The sequence below is a fragment of the Lycium barbarum genome, chromosome 2 (assembly GCF_019175385.1).
Source record: "Lycium barbarum isolate Lr01 chromosome 2, ASM1917538v2, whole genome shotgun sequence".
In the NCBI taxonomy this organism is placed as follows: domain Eukaryota; kingdom Viridiplantae; phylum Streptophyta; class Magnoliopsida; order Solanales; family Solanaceae; genus Lycium; species Lycium barbarum.
The window spans coordinates 140,030,887-140,044,157 of NC_083338.1; the positions used below are offsets into that span (position 1 = coordinate 140,030,887).

At 35.5% G+C, this 13,271-nt stretch overlaps 1 protein-coding gene and 1 long non-coding RNA gene across 2 annotated transcripts; one reads left to right on the forward strand and one right to left on the reverse strand.

Annotated features, from left to right (window-relative positions):
* The first annotated feature begins 1,388 nt into the window (after positions 1-1,388).
* Positions 1,389-5,165, forward strand: LOC132622962 (uncharacterized). Its single transcript, XR_009576053.1, has 5 exons — positions 1,389-1,524; positions 1,623-1,722; positions 3,755-3,904; positions 4,104-4,236; positions 4,434-5,165. It is a non-coding gene; the product is annotated as an uncharacterized LOC132622962 (long non-coding RNA).
* Positions 5,166-6,049: 884 nt separating this feature from the next.
* LOC132629024 (pectin acetylesterase 8-like) lies at positions 6,050-10,346 on the reverse strand. Its single transcript, XM_060344769.1, has 13 exons — positions 10,342-10,346; positions 9,647-9,774; positions 9,466-9,548; positions 8,400-8,529; positions 8,240-8,319; positions 8,048-8,134; positions 7,670-7,794; positions 7,517-7,577; positions 7,146-7,202; positions 6,973-7,050; positions 6,748-6,850; positions 6,271-6,413; positions 6,050-6,193 (listed from the first exon to the last, which is right to left on the reverse strand). Exons 1-13 carry the CDS (start codon positions 10,344-10,346, stop codon positions 6,050-6,052), a joined length of 1,224 nt encoding a protein of 407 aa, XP_060200752.1.
* Between the last annotated feature and the right edge of the window lie 2,925 nt (positions 10,347-13,271).

Sequence of the window (13,271 nt, forward strand, 5' to 3'; positions counted from 1 at the left end):
GTTGTTTGTACTGATGCTACTCTTGATGTACTCTTCTTTTGAGTGCAGAGCCTGTTACTAGTTCCAGTTCCGTTCGTCAAGAGTGATCCGAGTCTACTTGATCAAGATTCCAGGGTGTGCTTTGGCTAGATCCGCAACCTGGCACTACAAAAAAAAAAGAGTAATTTTCGAAGGTTGAAAGTTGCAATATGCGGGGGTTTTAGTCTCCTCAAGCAATTAGCGGAGGCCAAAACCCCCATGAATTGCAATTTTCAACCTCCGCAAATTACCTTTTTTTTTTGTAGTGCGGAGACTTTTCCTGTATTTAATTGTCTACTTTTCATTCTGGAAAAAGTATTGATATTTTGAGATTTCTATTTCTTATCAGACTTTGTATCTTCTTGGTAGTAGCTCTTGTACTAGTCCAGACCAGATTTTGGGGTTGTTGTTACTTCCACACTTGTTATCAATATAATTTGAATTTGTTAACTAAATCATTGTTTATTTTCGCATAATTTTTATAAATGATTAAAACTAGTTAGGAATGGTTCGCCTACCTGGGGGGACAGTGTAGGTGTCATCACGATTCACGAATTAGGTCATGACAAGATCAAGAAAAAATGCTTAGTATAAAATGATGGTGTCCCTTCTCTGAGCGAAGGTGAAAGCGAGACCCCATCTCTCTATACCTTTCGTCCAGCGAGCTCAGCACGTGACAAAGGAAAAGTCACGAAATTCACTAAGAATGGGAAGACTGCTTTGCCTCGCTGAGTGAAGGTCAAGGCGAGACAATGTCTTGCTATACACTTCGCCCAGCGAGCTCGATATGTCGACACGAAATATTTTCTAAGTCTTGACCCGTTTTGAATGGCCTTTGGAGGATTATTTCCCAACACTATAAAAAGATCCTTAGGTCATTTTGAATATAAGGGTTCAGATGTTTTATTTCATAGAGAGCAAGGGGTAAGGATTTTCATCGTAGGGTTATCTCTTTTACCTTCATTATTTCATATTTTCTTAGATCGAACATGAAAACCAACTGTTATAATCCGATTATGAGTGGTTAAACTCTATAATTCTGGGGTTTGGCGTAACCATCAGTATTGACGTTTGAACATGTATTTTCATCTTAGTAGTTTATTCATATACGATTCTTTCTCTACTTATGTTCTTAATTTTTTGATTGCCTGCGCAACAGTCTGGTTCAATTTACTATCATATATATATATATATATATATATAAAAGAAGGCAAAGGTTCGTTGACATGGCATACCTCACAGATTAGGATTCTTATTTATCTTTTATCTCCAATTTTTAGACTTTTTCCTAATTTAAACCAATTTCTAGCTCATCAAAAAATAAAAAAGGAACAGTCACATCTTTAAGTTGGAAGAGGCACGTTTTTAGGTTTTCTAATTTTCGTTATTACTGCTCTCCGTGCCTGTCCTTAACTTTTGCTCTTCCTTTCTCCACAATCCATGTCCGCTCCATTGCCAAAGCCAAGAGGAACGAAATAAGATGTCATAGAATTTCTACAAAATCGGGTAAAACTCCGCTCCTAAAGTAGTGCAGGAAAGTCTTCGGATTTTAACTCTGTTTTTATTCTCTGCCTCTATTGAAATTAAATCTCCATCTTCATCAGAGTGACATGACGGATGCTTACTAAATGTGCGACAATGGCCGGATACAACCGGCATCTTTATGTCCTCTGATGGCCGCCAAATGCCCTCAGACCAAATACGGTATCTATATCCACTCCCATGCTCTTTTTAAAATGATTAATTTTGGTTAATTTATTCTGAATTGTTGTTCTCTTCGGAACTAGAAAAATCTAGGGTTTGTTCTTTTCGTCAGTTGAAAACTTATTTATGTGCTTTGTGGGGAGATATTCAGATAGCAATTAAAGAAAAATGATTTTTGGCCGTTCTTTCGCATGGTGTGGATATTAGATCAAATATGAAATTTCTTGAAGATTTTAAGATACAACGTTGTTTTCGTGAGGCAAATAGAGTTGCTGATTCTATGGCTAATTATGGTCTGAGTTGCACTTTTCAAACATGTCACGTAAAATATCAAAACTAAGAACTGGCCAAAACAAACAAAAGTCACTCGTAATTTTTTTAAAGAGAGAAGCATGGTAAAGGGAGAAAATTCGTATCACTTAATCATGATTAAATGTTAAAAAGTGTATATGCTAGACATATATTCGATATTCATTGCCTTAGTGTAGACACCGGGTAAACTTTTTATTGTCGTTAATATTTTTTTTTCTACTCATTATTCCAATATTCTGCTCTTTCTCTTATAGTTATTCTACACAGACCTTTGCCACATTTATGCCAGAGACAAAATAATACTCTACAAGGATTTTATCATTTAGACATATATAGGAATAGCAAACTCCACCGGTGCTTCCGAAGTCACTGACTGGTTTTTTAGTTGACATATTATTACTAAATACTCCTTCCATCTTAATTTAAGTGTCATAATTTGGCTAGACAAGGAGATTAAGAAAATCAGGGAGAGTATTCAATGTTTTATTCTTAAACTGCAGATATACATAATGAACCAAAATAATTATTGAATCGTGTAAGGACCGGCCTTCTCTTCTACCACTCTCCGTTCACGCAATTCTTGAAGCCTATGCTTTTGATGAGCTTTTCCAGTTGGCCACTTAACTATTCCCTTGGAGATTTTCTCACACTTCTTTGTTTTACTAAAACATGGCTCTTTAACTCCCATATCACGGATAGAGTAGTATTTTTTTGAAAAAAAATTGAATCTCTATACCACTTTAACATTTCTCTGGAATTTTCTTCTTACTCTGAGTGATAATATCTTAAGAATTTACACTGTTGGAAAACATGTTCTTTCCAATAGGTCTGAACTTTTTCGAGAATTATCATTTTCATTGTTGGAAAAGCTATTCTTCCCAATAGGTCTGAAGATCTGCGAGAATTCTCATGGGAGGAGCAGAAAATAACTCTGCACATGTATGAAACTTCTCTTTTTTATCCACTTTATGTTACTTTTGTTGCATTGGTGTCTTGGCCACTCAACCATTCCCTTGGAGATTTCCTCAGAATTTGTTTTTTTTTTACATAAAAGTCATCTCTTATATGTTCAAACTCTCTGTTTGTTGTGAACGGATTCAGTTCCCTTCTCCAACGGAATGCACTTACCCACAAAGCACTACACACTAAAATCCCAATTACTCTGTAGCAAAAATGCTCAGACAACAACTGACCCAATTTCACACTTTGTCGAATCCTCACCCTCTTCATGTCTTTCTTCTAAATCTGTGAATAAACTCAACGAGAAAATTCATTTGATTTTTTTGTTCAGAATAATGAAAATACATTGACTATACTTCGGCTACCAGGTAGTAACAATTCTCCTTTTGTCATAGATGGCCACACTAATTAAGCGACTAGATTATGGCGAAAACTCTTTGTTTTCAACTGACTAGAAAGGTTGTTATGGACTTATGGTGCTTTAACCTGTCTGGATATCTTTTACCTTCAACCATAAAGATTATAAAAGATTTTGCTATTTCCTTTCATGTTTGGTGGGAACGACTCAATGTATGCTGCAGTTTAACTTACTGCACTATGATGGGTTTCTGCCTTCCTGGGTGATTGCCATTGAAATAAAGCGTAAATGTAGCTTATACAGTCATCATTTCGTAGAGAGATCAATTTAAATTTAAACTGATTAATATAGCTGCCCATATGCTTATTATTTCCATAATACAACTAATCTTTTACCATACAGGATTACTACGATGGATAAAAAAATTGTACAATATCATGCCCATCAATTTTCTCAATGGTGAACCATGTTGAAATGAATAACACTGGAACTTCCAACCGTTGGCGCAAAGAACAGGATAACTGTGACACAACATCACCATGGATAACTAAGGTTTGCGAATTAAATGCCAAATTGATTATATGGTGAATTTACTATTTAAGTATATAGATTTCCTTATGTTTGTTGAGACCTAATAAAAGCATGTCTAAGGTATATCAAATTTCCCACAAAATTTGCTTCAACTTTCTTTGAATATTGAACTGGTTACTCAAGCTTTTTTAACATTTTGTGGAAACTTTCCATTGATCAGGCAATATATGAATGTAATTATACTCTCGGATGTAAGCTTTTGTTCTAGCTCAATCTGGTTGGCTCTATTCCCTCGAGCTTTGGGCAATTACTGTCTTTACAAGTTCATGTACTTCCATCGAATTAAATGGCAGGTAAATTCCAAACGTTAACACTCATTAACAACATTTAACTCCATCTTGGCACTAGGCTTTACCTGCTTAGCAGTTAAAATAAAACTGAAGATAATTCCAAATTTAAAATTCTTCTATTGCATCACGCTGATAAATGCAGATAAATATACGAAGTTATAGGTAGAAACTAACTGTAATTTCTATGATACACTATGCAGGGATTGCGGAAAACAGTTTACTTGGGTAAACAAATGTCTTTGTTTATATACTACAGCTCGGTTGATTTGATGTTCTTTCCTACTTTGTTCATGAGTTGTTTCTAAGCAACTGCAAGCTTCAGCCGAACATCTTAATGAGAATTTGAATCTTACAGGGGGGTTTGACGCTGCGCATGCTGCTGCTAGGTATGACATTGTAGTTAGAATGAGTTTTATTGTAGTAAAGATATAATGACACTATTTAAATGGAGAAATCGGACGGTTATGGTGTTAAAACTTCTATTAATATCAGGGCACATGATCATGCTGTGATTAAATTTAGAGGCATGGATGCAAATATCAATATCAATTGAGTGATTATCATAATGATCTAAAGAACCGTGGGTAGATAGCTAATTCTTGAATTACCACCTAAGTTAGAAATCTTTTTTCCTCAATACGGAAGCTGATCTTGGCTCACCGTTACCGTCTTGTGACTTGCTATCTAGATATCTAATTTCTCAAAGGAAGAGTTTGTGCACATACTTTGACGTCCAAGCACTGGGTTCTCTAGAGGAAGCTCGAAATATTGGGGAGTCATGTTGTGCAAATGTGAACAATGAGAAGCTCTGATAGGGCAGCTTCTCATAAAGAAGTAACTAATCGTTTATCTCACCATAGCTTAGTAGTGTCATACTATCAGTGATATAGCTGTTAAAAAGCTTTCTTGGAATATTATGATGTCATTATACATATTTTATAAACTAGAAGGAACAGAGTGAACACGAGTATCATTCCCACATGTAAGATGTACCTTTTGTCAAATTTAGTTGAACCATTAATTATTGTCGATATCGAGCTTTATGTTATTTTATTCACAAATATTAGCTAAGCATCCTTTGTAAGTTAAATGAGGTCATTAATGACCGCGCGAAGCGCGGGCAAATTACCTAGTTTAACATATATACTTGGGAAAGATGTTATTAGATTAGAGAAGAAGTAAAGTGGGTGTGATCTGATTATCCCTATAGTTGGGTTAGGATTTGTGGCTAGGATAGGAATATACTTAGTCGCCGCATTCAATTAAATATCGTAAATGAATTGCATTTTTAACAGGTCAATTTTCTTATGTATATAGGCGGCAAACTGCTTCGAATGGGCGAGTAGTGGTTCGGGAGAATACTACGAGATTAATAATCCGATTAATTAGCAATCGTGAATAAAACTGCTAGGGTGAGGTACTTGCATGACTCAATACGATTGGTGAACCAACCACAACCCTGGAATACTCATATCTCTGTGATAAACCCACTTAAACAAACGTTTGTGACAAATTGTTAGCAGACTTATTTAGTTCTTTAGTTTTTGCATTAGTTTACAAAACAATCAAACATTTTGCACACATACTTGCATAATTAGCAGTATTATTGCATCCTAGTTTAACTATTGATCATAAGTCTTTGTGGGTACGATATCCGACTATAAAAGTCAATATATTACTTGGCGACCACATATACTTGTGTGTGCATTGGGAGCAACATAGCACCTTTGGCTCATTGCTAAATAAAAAAGAAGATTCTTTGGTCTTGCATCTAAGGTTGAGCCAAATTAAAACCAACTAAGAAGTGGTGTCCTGATCAGAGTCGTTTTTGGGGGTCTTCGTGTTGACCTTGAGCCGGTTGAGGGGGTGGACGACATATTTGTGGCAAATCTTGTAGTTTGACCGGCTCTCGGCGGAGATCTCGTTCAAAGAACCAGTCACCAAATGCCTTTGCAACTGTCTGTTAAAAAATGTAAATTTCGCATTGGTAGTTTAAACAAATTTAAAGTTTGACAAAAATTGGGAGCTATTGATTACCTTATTGTTCACCATGAGTAAAGGACTAGTCCAGCTGGTACTGTAGGAAATTTGTAGATGTATGAAACAAGAGTTGACGAACATTCCTCTTTGTGAAGGGCTGTATGAGTTTGGTAATGTACTTACAAATTCTGCCCCAAAATCTGAAAACTCAAAGCCAAATGAATTAATTTTAAAACAACAAAAAAAAACTCTAGCAGAATGTGATTCATGATCGATAAATCATAACATCTGATCTAGTACAATAAGTTATATCTTGATACCACACCAACTATATATTATAATGGTTGCGTTAACCTTTAATTGAAGTGAAAATAATTGTTATTGTTCAAGAATGACAATTTTTTTATTATTTTGATTTTGATTTACATATCATGAATCATGGGTCGTGCTTTATCGCATTGTGAAAAATATCCAATATCGCAAAGGATTTTCCATGAAATACTATTATGATTCAGACAGTACTGTGGCACAAACCTCGTAACATCTTTTGCTGATCGGAAGAGCAATTATTGAAACCTGGCATACAATTTTCCTTAAAGTCAGCTCTCTGTGCGGAGGGTATAACGGTAAATTGTATCTGTAAATATACACCAAAAAGAATTTGATCAATAAAAATAACAAAGTACTATAGTTTAAGTGGAAAAGGAAATTAAAAGAATATGCTTTTACTGTTGTGTATTTGGTGACTAATAAACAAACCTGGTATGAATCATAAGCAGAATTGATTATGAAAAGTGGTGTCTTGATATATTGTTGTAAATTTTGCGGGAAAAAACACTGCCAGTTATAATTTCTGAAATTATTAGTTTTAGATACAAAAGAAAATAAGTCAGTTATATATGAACTGAGACTGGTGATGAAATTCCTCTTACCAATGTTGGATCCAATTTTCTTGAAGTACATGATGAAGGCAACATTTTTGCTGAATTCTATAACCCAATAAAAGAGTTCATGTAAGCATCTTGCAAGATGAGAATAATCAAATGTATTACAACAACTTTTTTTTTTATTTCATCCTAATTATCATTTGTGATATTTACACAAAGCTGAGTGACTGTTTTTGTTGCGAATAAAGGTTTAGTGACTTTTGTGATACTGAAATGAGCACTTTATTCGTTTATAAAATAAATTTTAAAGATAACATTTTTTTGTGACAGACTAAAAAAGAAAGTATGCCACATAAATTGAGACATAAGGAGTACGTTATTTGTCTGTTCTAAAGAGAAAGATTGAGGAAGAGTACATGTAAGTTAACCACTGCAGCAAAGGTTGATTCCAATACTTTCCCTCTCTTGCCATCATTGCTAAAAGAAAGATACAGTAATTATTATGTTGTTATTGACAAAATACAATTATGGTTCAATGCTTTTTAGTTTCTGAGTTATTTGAATCTTACTCAAGTAAAAAATAGCCACCATCTGAGAGGCATTTCACTCTAGGCGTGCTAGGTAATAGAGATCGAAAACTATCACAATGGATCATAGCAGCCAATCCACCAGCTGAATTGCCTGAAAGAATAGCCTGCCATCACAAAAATCCATTGATAACCGTCAGTAATATTCTTTGCACTATCATCACAATTTAATCTATATTATTTATTTTATTTTTCAAGTTATCATTCTTGTTTTAAAACTCTATGTGTTGTTACAGGTAACTTAATCTGATGGTATAATAATGTTACAAACTATTAATTCACAACGCTTAAACTCCTTTCTTAATTTATTGTAGTTTTGTTTATTAAAATGATAGTTTAATTTCCACTAATTCACCGTACATTTTTTGCATTCTTCATTCCATTTGCTAGTAGCTCCTCCATAATTGTTTGAAAAATCCTTGCACCTCTATAATGTTGATTGGTAGCCTGAAAAAGAATTTTGACATATTACCATAATTCCACTTCTATAACTTATAAATATATAGGACATAATTAAAGTCTACATTTGATAACACAAATGTGGTGACGTACTTTATCGACTGATTCAACGTCTCCTGTGAATGAAGATCCATCGCAATATTTGATCAAAATTCTGTGCCAATTGTAAAAGTCTGGAAAAAAATAACCATTAGTCAAGATCGTTATTATCCAATTAATAAGAAGTATATATAAAAAATATGTTCATATGTACCTGGATTATTGGTCTTGTTGTAATCTAGCAAGCCGCTAAAAACACGGGTGTTATTCATATGGTTAGAGGAGCCCAAGAAGTTGCCAAAACGGAGTCCACAATCTTCCACACTTCCACACCATCCTCCCCCCTAATTAATCACGTGCAAAGCTATTAATTAGCACTAGTCTATATTTCACTAAACATGATATAAACTAAGCAATGGTTTGAAATTTGGAAACGAATTGATGTTGTTGTTGCAAATATGGATGTTAAATTTAGTCCTTAAAATATAACCAACCCAATTTTAAATAGGTTGGGCGGGACATATACTCATGACAGTTTAATTCGGCACAATCCAAATTAACACGTTTAAAAATATTGACTGATTTCGACTTAGATATGTCGTGAAGTTGACCTATAATTTTTTTTTTTTGAATCAAAACATAGAAAAATAAGTTTCTTTTTTCTTTTGTTTGCATGTTGGATATAGCCATCATAAAGAAAAAAATTGTTAATCATGTTTGATGAAAATAATTAAATCAACAAACAAATAAATAAAAAGTCGGTTTGTTAAAACCCAATATCTAGCTTAATTTGACTCGTACATCTTGATCCAAGTAAACGTGTTTGTTGACTCATGTTATTTTTATCTTTTCAACTTTAACCTAACATGCCCATTTGATACCCCTATTTATGACAATTGATGAGAAAATAACATCATATGAAAGTAGCAAAAGATAAGAGACATTTACGCAAGACAATAAAATAAGTTACATGAAATGCCCGTTTTAGAAAATACTACACTTTATATATGTTTAAAAAGAAGATTTACTGAATGCTCAGTTGACGCTATATATATATACCTTTCAGCTGGTATGCAACATGTTAGTTAGATACCCAAAAATATACAACGTACATAATTGTTGCATTGTAATTTCTTAAGGGACGATTTTGTGAATGATTATTGACGGAAAAATGTTTTATTCCGGGTAAAAGCTCCAAGAGATAATTAGCTCATATTCAAGCCTCGAAGATTTTTTATCGGAGATGCACGAAAATAAAGCTGTGGATAACTATGGCTCACCTCAAGAAAAACTACCCAATTATTGACTCCATCTCCAAACCCTTTGTCATAATGATATGCTGCTGGACTTCCGTCTAAACAAACTGTAAATGGTTTGTCACCACAAAACAAGTTAGTAAAATCACTCAAATAAAATTTGTCGAATCACTTTGATCTATCAAGAGTTAATTAAGGATTTGACCAGCTCCTTTTGAGACGGCATCTTTAACAAGCGTTTTCTCAACTGTTGGTTGCAAAACCTCAGCTTTTACTTGTATCAATGAACAAATCACTACGAATAACCACCGATGCCATCTTGATGATACACTTCTGCCAGAGGAAAAAAAAAACAAATAATTACTATCTACTATAGACCAAAAGAGCCACATCAAATTACGTGTGCTAATTATATTTCTATTTGGAGATATAGAATTAATGCAACTATTGTTTGCTCTATGATCAACCCAAAATTACTTCTGGCATGTGGTAAAGGGCTGGCTCCCTCGAGTCAACACCTTTTTTTTTTTTTTTTTTGGGTTAAGCATCTCCTTCTCTCACATGCGCTTCCACTTATTCCGATTTAAGTGATTGTATTTTCTTCTTAGTCTGTTCCTAAAAGAAATGACACATTTCTAAAATGTGGAAATAATTCAACTTAATCTCTCACTCTATTAACGATAAAGTTTTATAGTCACACAAATATCATGCATGTTGATAATGGCAAATTTCAAAAGCCTTCATTTTTTTTTTAAATCCGCGTTCTATCAAATAGGTTACATATATAAATAAATAGAGCAGAAAGAGTACTATTTCAACCAAAGCATTAATATAAATTAAATATCTCTCACTGGAAAAATCTTGTGTATATAAAGGTTGTCTTTTTATAAGCTGAGATACCTCATTGTGGAGACCTCTTGTGTCTGCGAAGAAAAGACTTGCAATGGAGTCTTATTATTATGCCAATCCCAATTGTATTGTAATTGTCGTTTGAACAGGTATTCTCTGAGAAAATATATTTAAAATGCAGAGGCAATGCCAAGAAATGCGGTATTACGTTCGTTTATAATATTCACTCTTCTTATCATTCATACGCGTATAAAACACCATTTTCTAAATATATGTATGGAGCGAAACTCTTTACAGAAAGCCAAATTAAATATTTACATTATATATATATTTGACCACGACCGCTTACTCCGGATATCAAAGGTGTAATTTGGGCGTATCAAATTTTGGCGCCGCTGCCGGGGAATACGGTTTAGAAATTTATTAACTAGTGTAAAACTTTACTTTTAGTCTTTTTTTCTTTTCTTATTTCCTTTTTGTTGTTGTGTATTGTGGAGGCAATATGGATGAGGATGGTATCCCTGTCCAAAATCCACCAGTAGCGGTTGGTGAAGAAGCTGCGGTGGTAGGCTATGCAGCCGTAATTCAGCCCCCGACTTTAATTGGAAACTCGAGTTTCCATGTAACCAACACAATGTTGCACCTGCTCAACACTAAGGGCCTGTTTGGTGGTCTACCCAAAGATGACCCTAATAGGAACCTTAGGAACTTTCTTGGGGTCTGTTCCACCACTGTGCACCCGGGCGTCTCAATTGAAGAAGTCAAGCAACGACTCTTCCCGTACTCCCTAACGGGGGAAGCCACGGCTTGGTTAGATGATCTTCCATCCGGGTCCATCACTACTTGGGAGGAATTGACCGAAGCACTCCTCAAGAAGTTCTTTCCTCCATCGCGGATGTTACAACTACGTGACGAAATCAACAACTTTCGTCAACTTCCTGATGAGGCTCTCCATAAAACTTGGATTCGTTTTAAAAAGAAAGTCAAAAGTTGTCCCAAGCATGGGTTGCCCGATGGTGTGCTTCTACAAACATTTTATAGGTCTCTAGATTCGGTCAACAAATCAGTGGCGAACAACATTGCAGAGGGGTCCATTATGGATAATTCTTATGCCACCGTTTGTGAATTGTTGGATAAATTGACCAAGACTAATGAAGCATGGCACACTAGGGATTCGGAAGTGGGTGGAGGAAGTTCCTCCAAACATGTGCTCACTCGTGAGATGATTAAGAAGGAGGAAGAGAGAGATGAGTCCATGGCCAAACTTGTCACCCAAATGGACCTTCTGACAAAACATGTCATGGGTGGCGGAAGCAAAAAGGTGAATGCGGTGGAATCCTGTGAAGGGGGTTCTCCGGATGAGCAATGTTTCCAAATGTATGATGAGGAGGCGAGTTATGTCAACAATCTAAGGGAGGGTTCCCGTCCGAACTACCAAGGTCCGAGTCAAGGATCTTGGCGGCAAGGTCAAGGGAATCAAGGTTGGAACAAAGAACAAGGTCACTCTAATTGGAGAGATAATCGTGACAACAATCAAGGGGGTTACTGATACGCCCAAATTACACCTTCAATAACAGGAGTAAGCGGTCGTTTTCAAATATAGAACCCAACGAGGTTGGGGTCGAATCTCACGGAGAATACAGTGAAGAAATATACTTAATAAGTGTAACACTCGACTATTAGTCTATATTTCAAGGGAAAGGGGAATATACTAATAGTTTGATTGTTGTTTGTTCATTAAAGACTAAGAATGATTATATTATGTAAACTATTGGTGAATGGGACTAAGGTTGTGGTTTCAATGGAAAGTAATGCGATTGGGTATCAATTCAACTTATTTGTATGCCTAAGTACATTAAGCCAAGGGTTACACGATTCTTGCCAAAAGTTTTCCAACCAAATTAGCAAATTTCATCCTAGGCTTTTCCAAGCCCTAGAATGTTTTACAAGAGAACATCCATGTAGCCTCAACTAGCTTTCCTATTCCTAGCTCAAGCTATTAGATAGATTTAATGACCCAAATTGTTGCTATTAACTCTTTTCCTAACCTCTACTTTCTTTTCCAAGCAAAGTAATGGTATTAAGGCACAAGTAATGTTGTACACCATCACAAGACATTAATGCTTGAAGAGTTAATAGAAAACACCATTAGTATATAAATGTAGTATGCATATGAAACCCAATCACATAACTAACACATTTGATCCCACAACCTTAGCTGAAAGATTAGCTACTGGTATTCATTAAGGGTAAATCAATCAAGTAAAATGTATTCATAAATCTTACAAAAGTATTGGATGGAGAAGATGACAAAAGCCAAAAGGAATCTCTTAAATGCTTCACCAACCAACAATAAATGAGCTCCACAAGAGTCTATGCTAAAAACTGCAGAATAATCAATCCAAAACCCTAGACAATCTATTTATAGCATGTCCAAAACGCGAACAATTTCCAAACAAAAATGCCCCTGCGCATCTGGTGCGAATTGCACATAGTATCGCATGTTCAACCTGCGAGTCGCAGGTTGCACCACATCATCGCAGGTGTCGCATCTTCAATTATCTGTTGAGCAGCATCTGCGACACCAGATGCGATTCGCATGTGCCACCTGCGACTCGCATGTGGTGTCGCATGTGGTGTCTTCTTTGGCCATCTCTGTCAACAGATGTTGTACCACCTGCGACTCGCATGCAGTACCTGCGATTCACAGGTGATGCCCTGGTTCAGTTCAGCTGGATTTTTGCTTTATTTTGCTTTATTTTGCTTCAAGTTTCTTTCGGCACATGTTATTCTACAAATTGACACAAAAACACGAGAAATGACATCAAAAGTACTTGGGGATTTGTAAAAGACTAAGTAGTTGGCGTCGAATGAGCCGTAATTTCACGACTCATCAGTTACAATAGCAATTATAACAATCATCGGAGCACAAATCCATATGTCCCTCCAAAGGAAAATCAACCAAGCTCTAGTCAACCGCC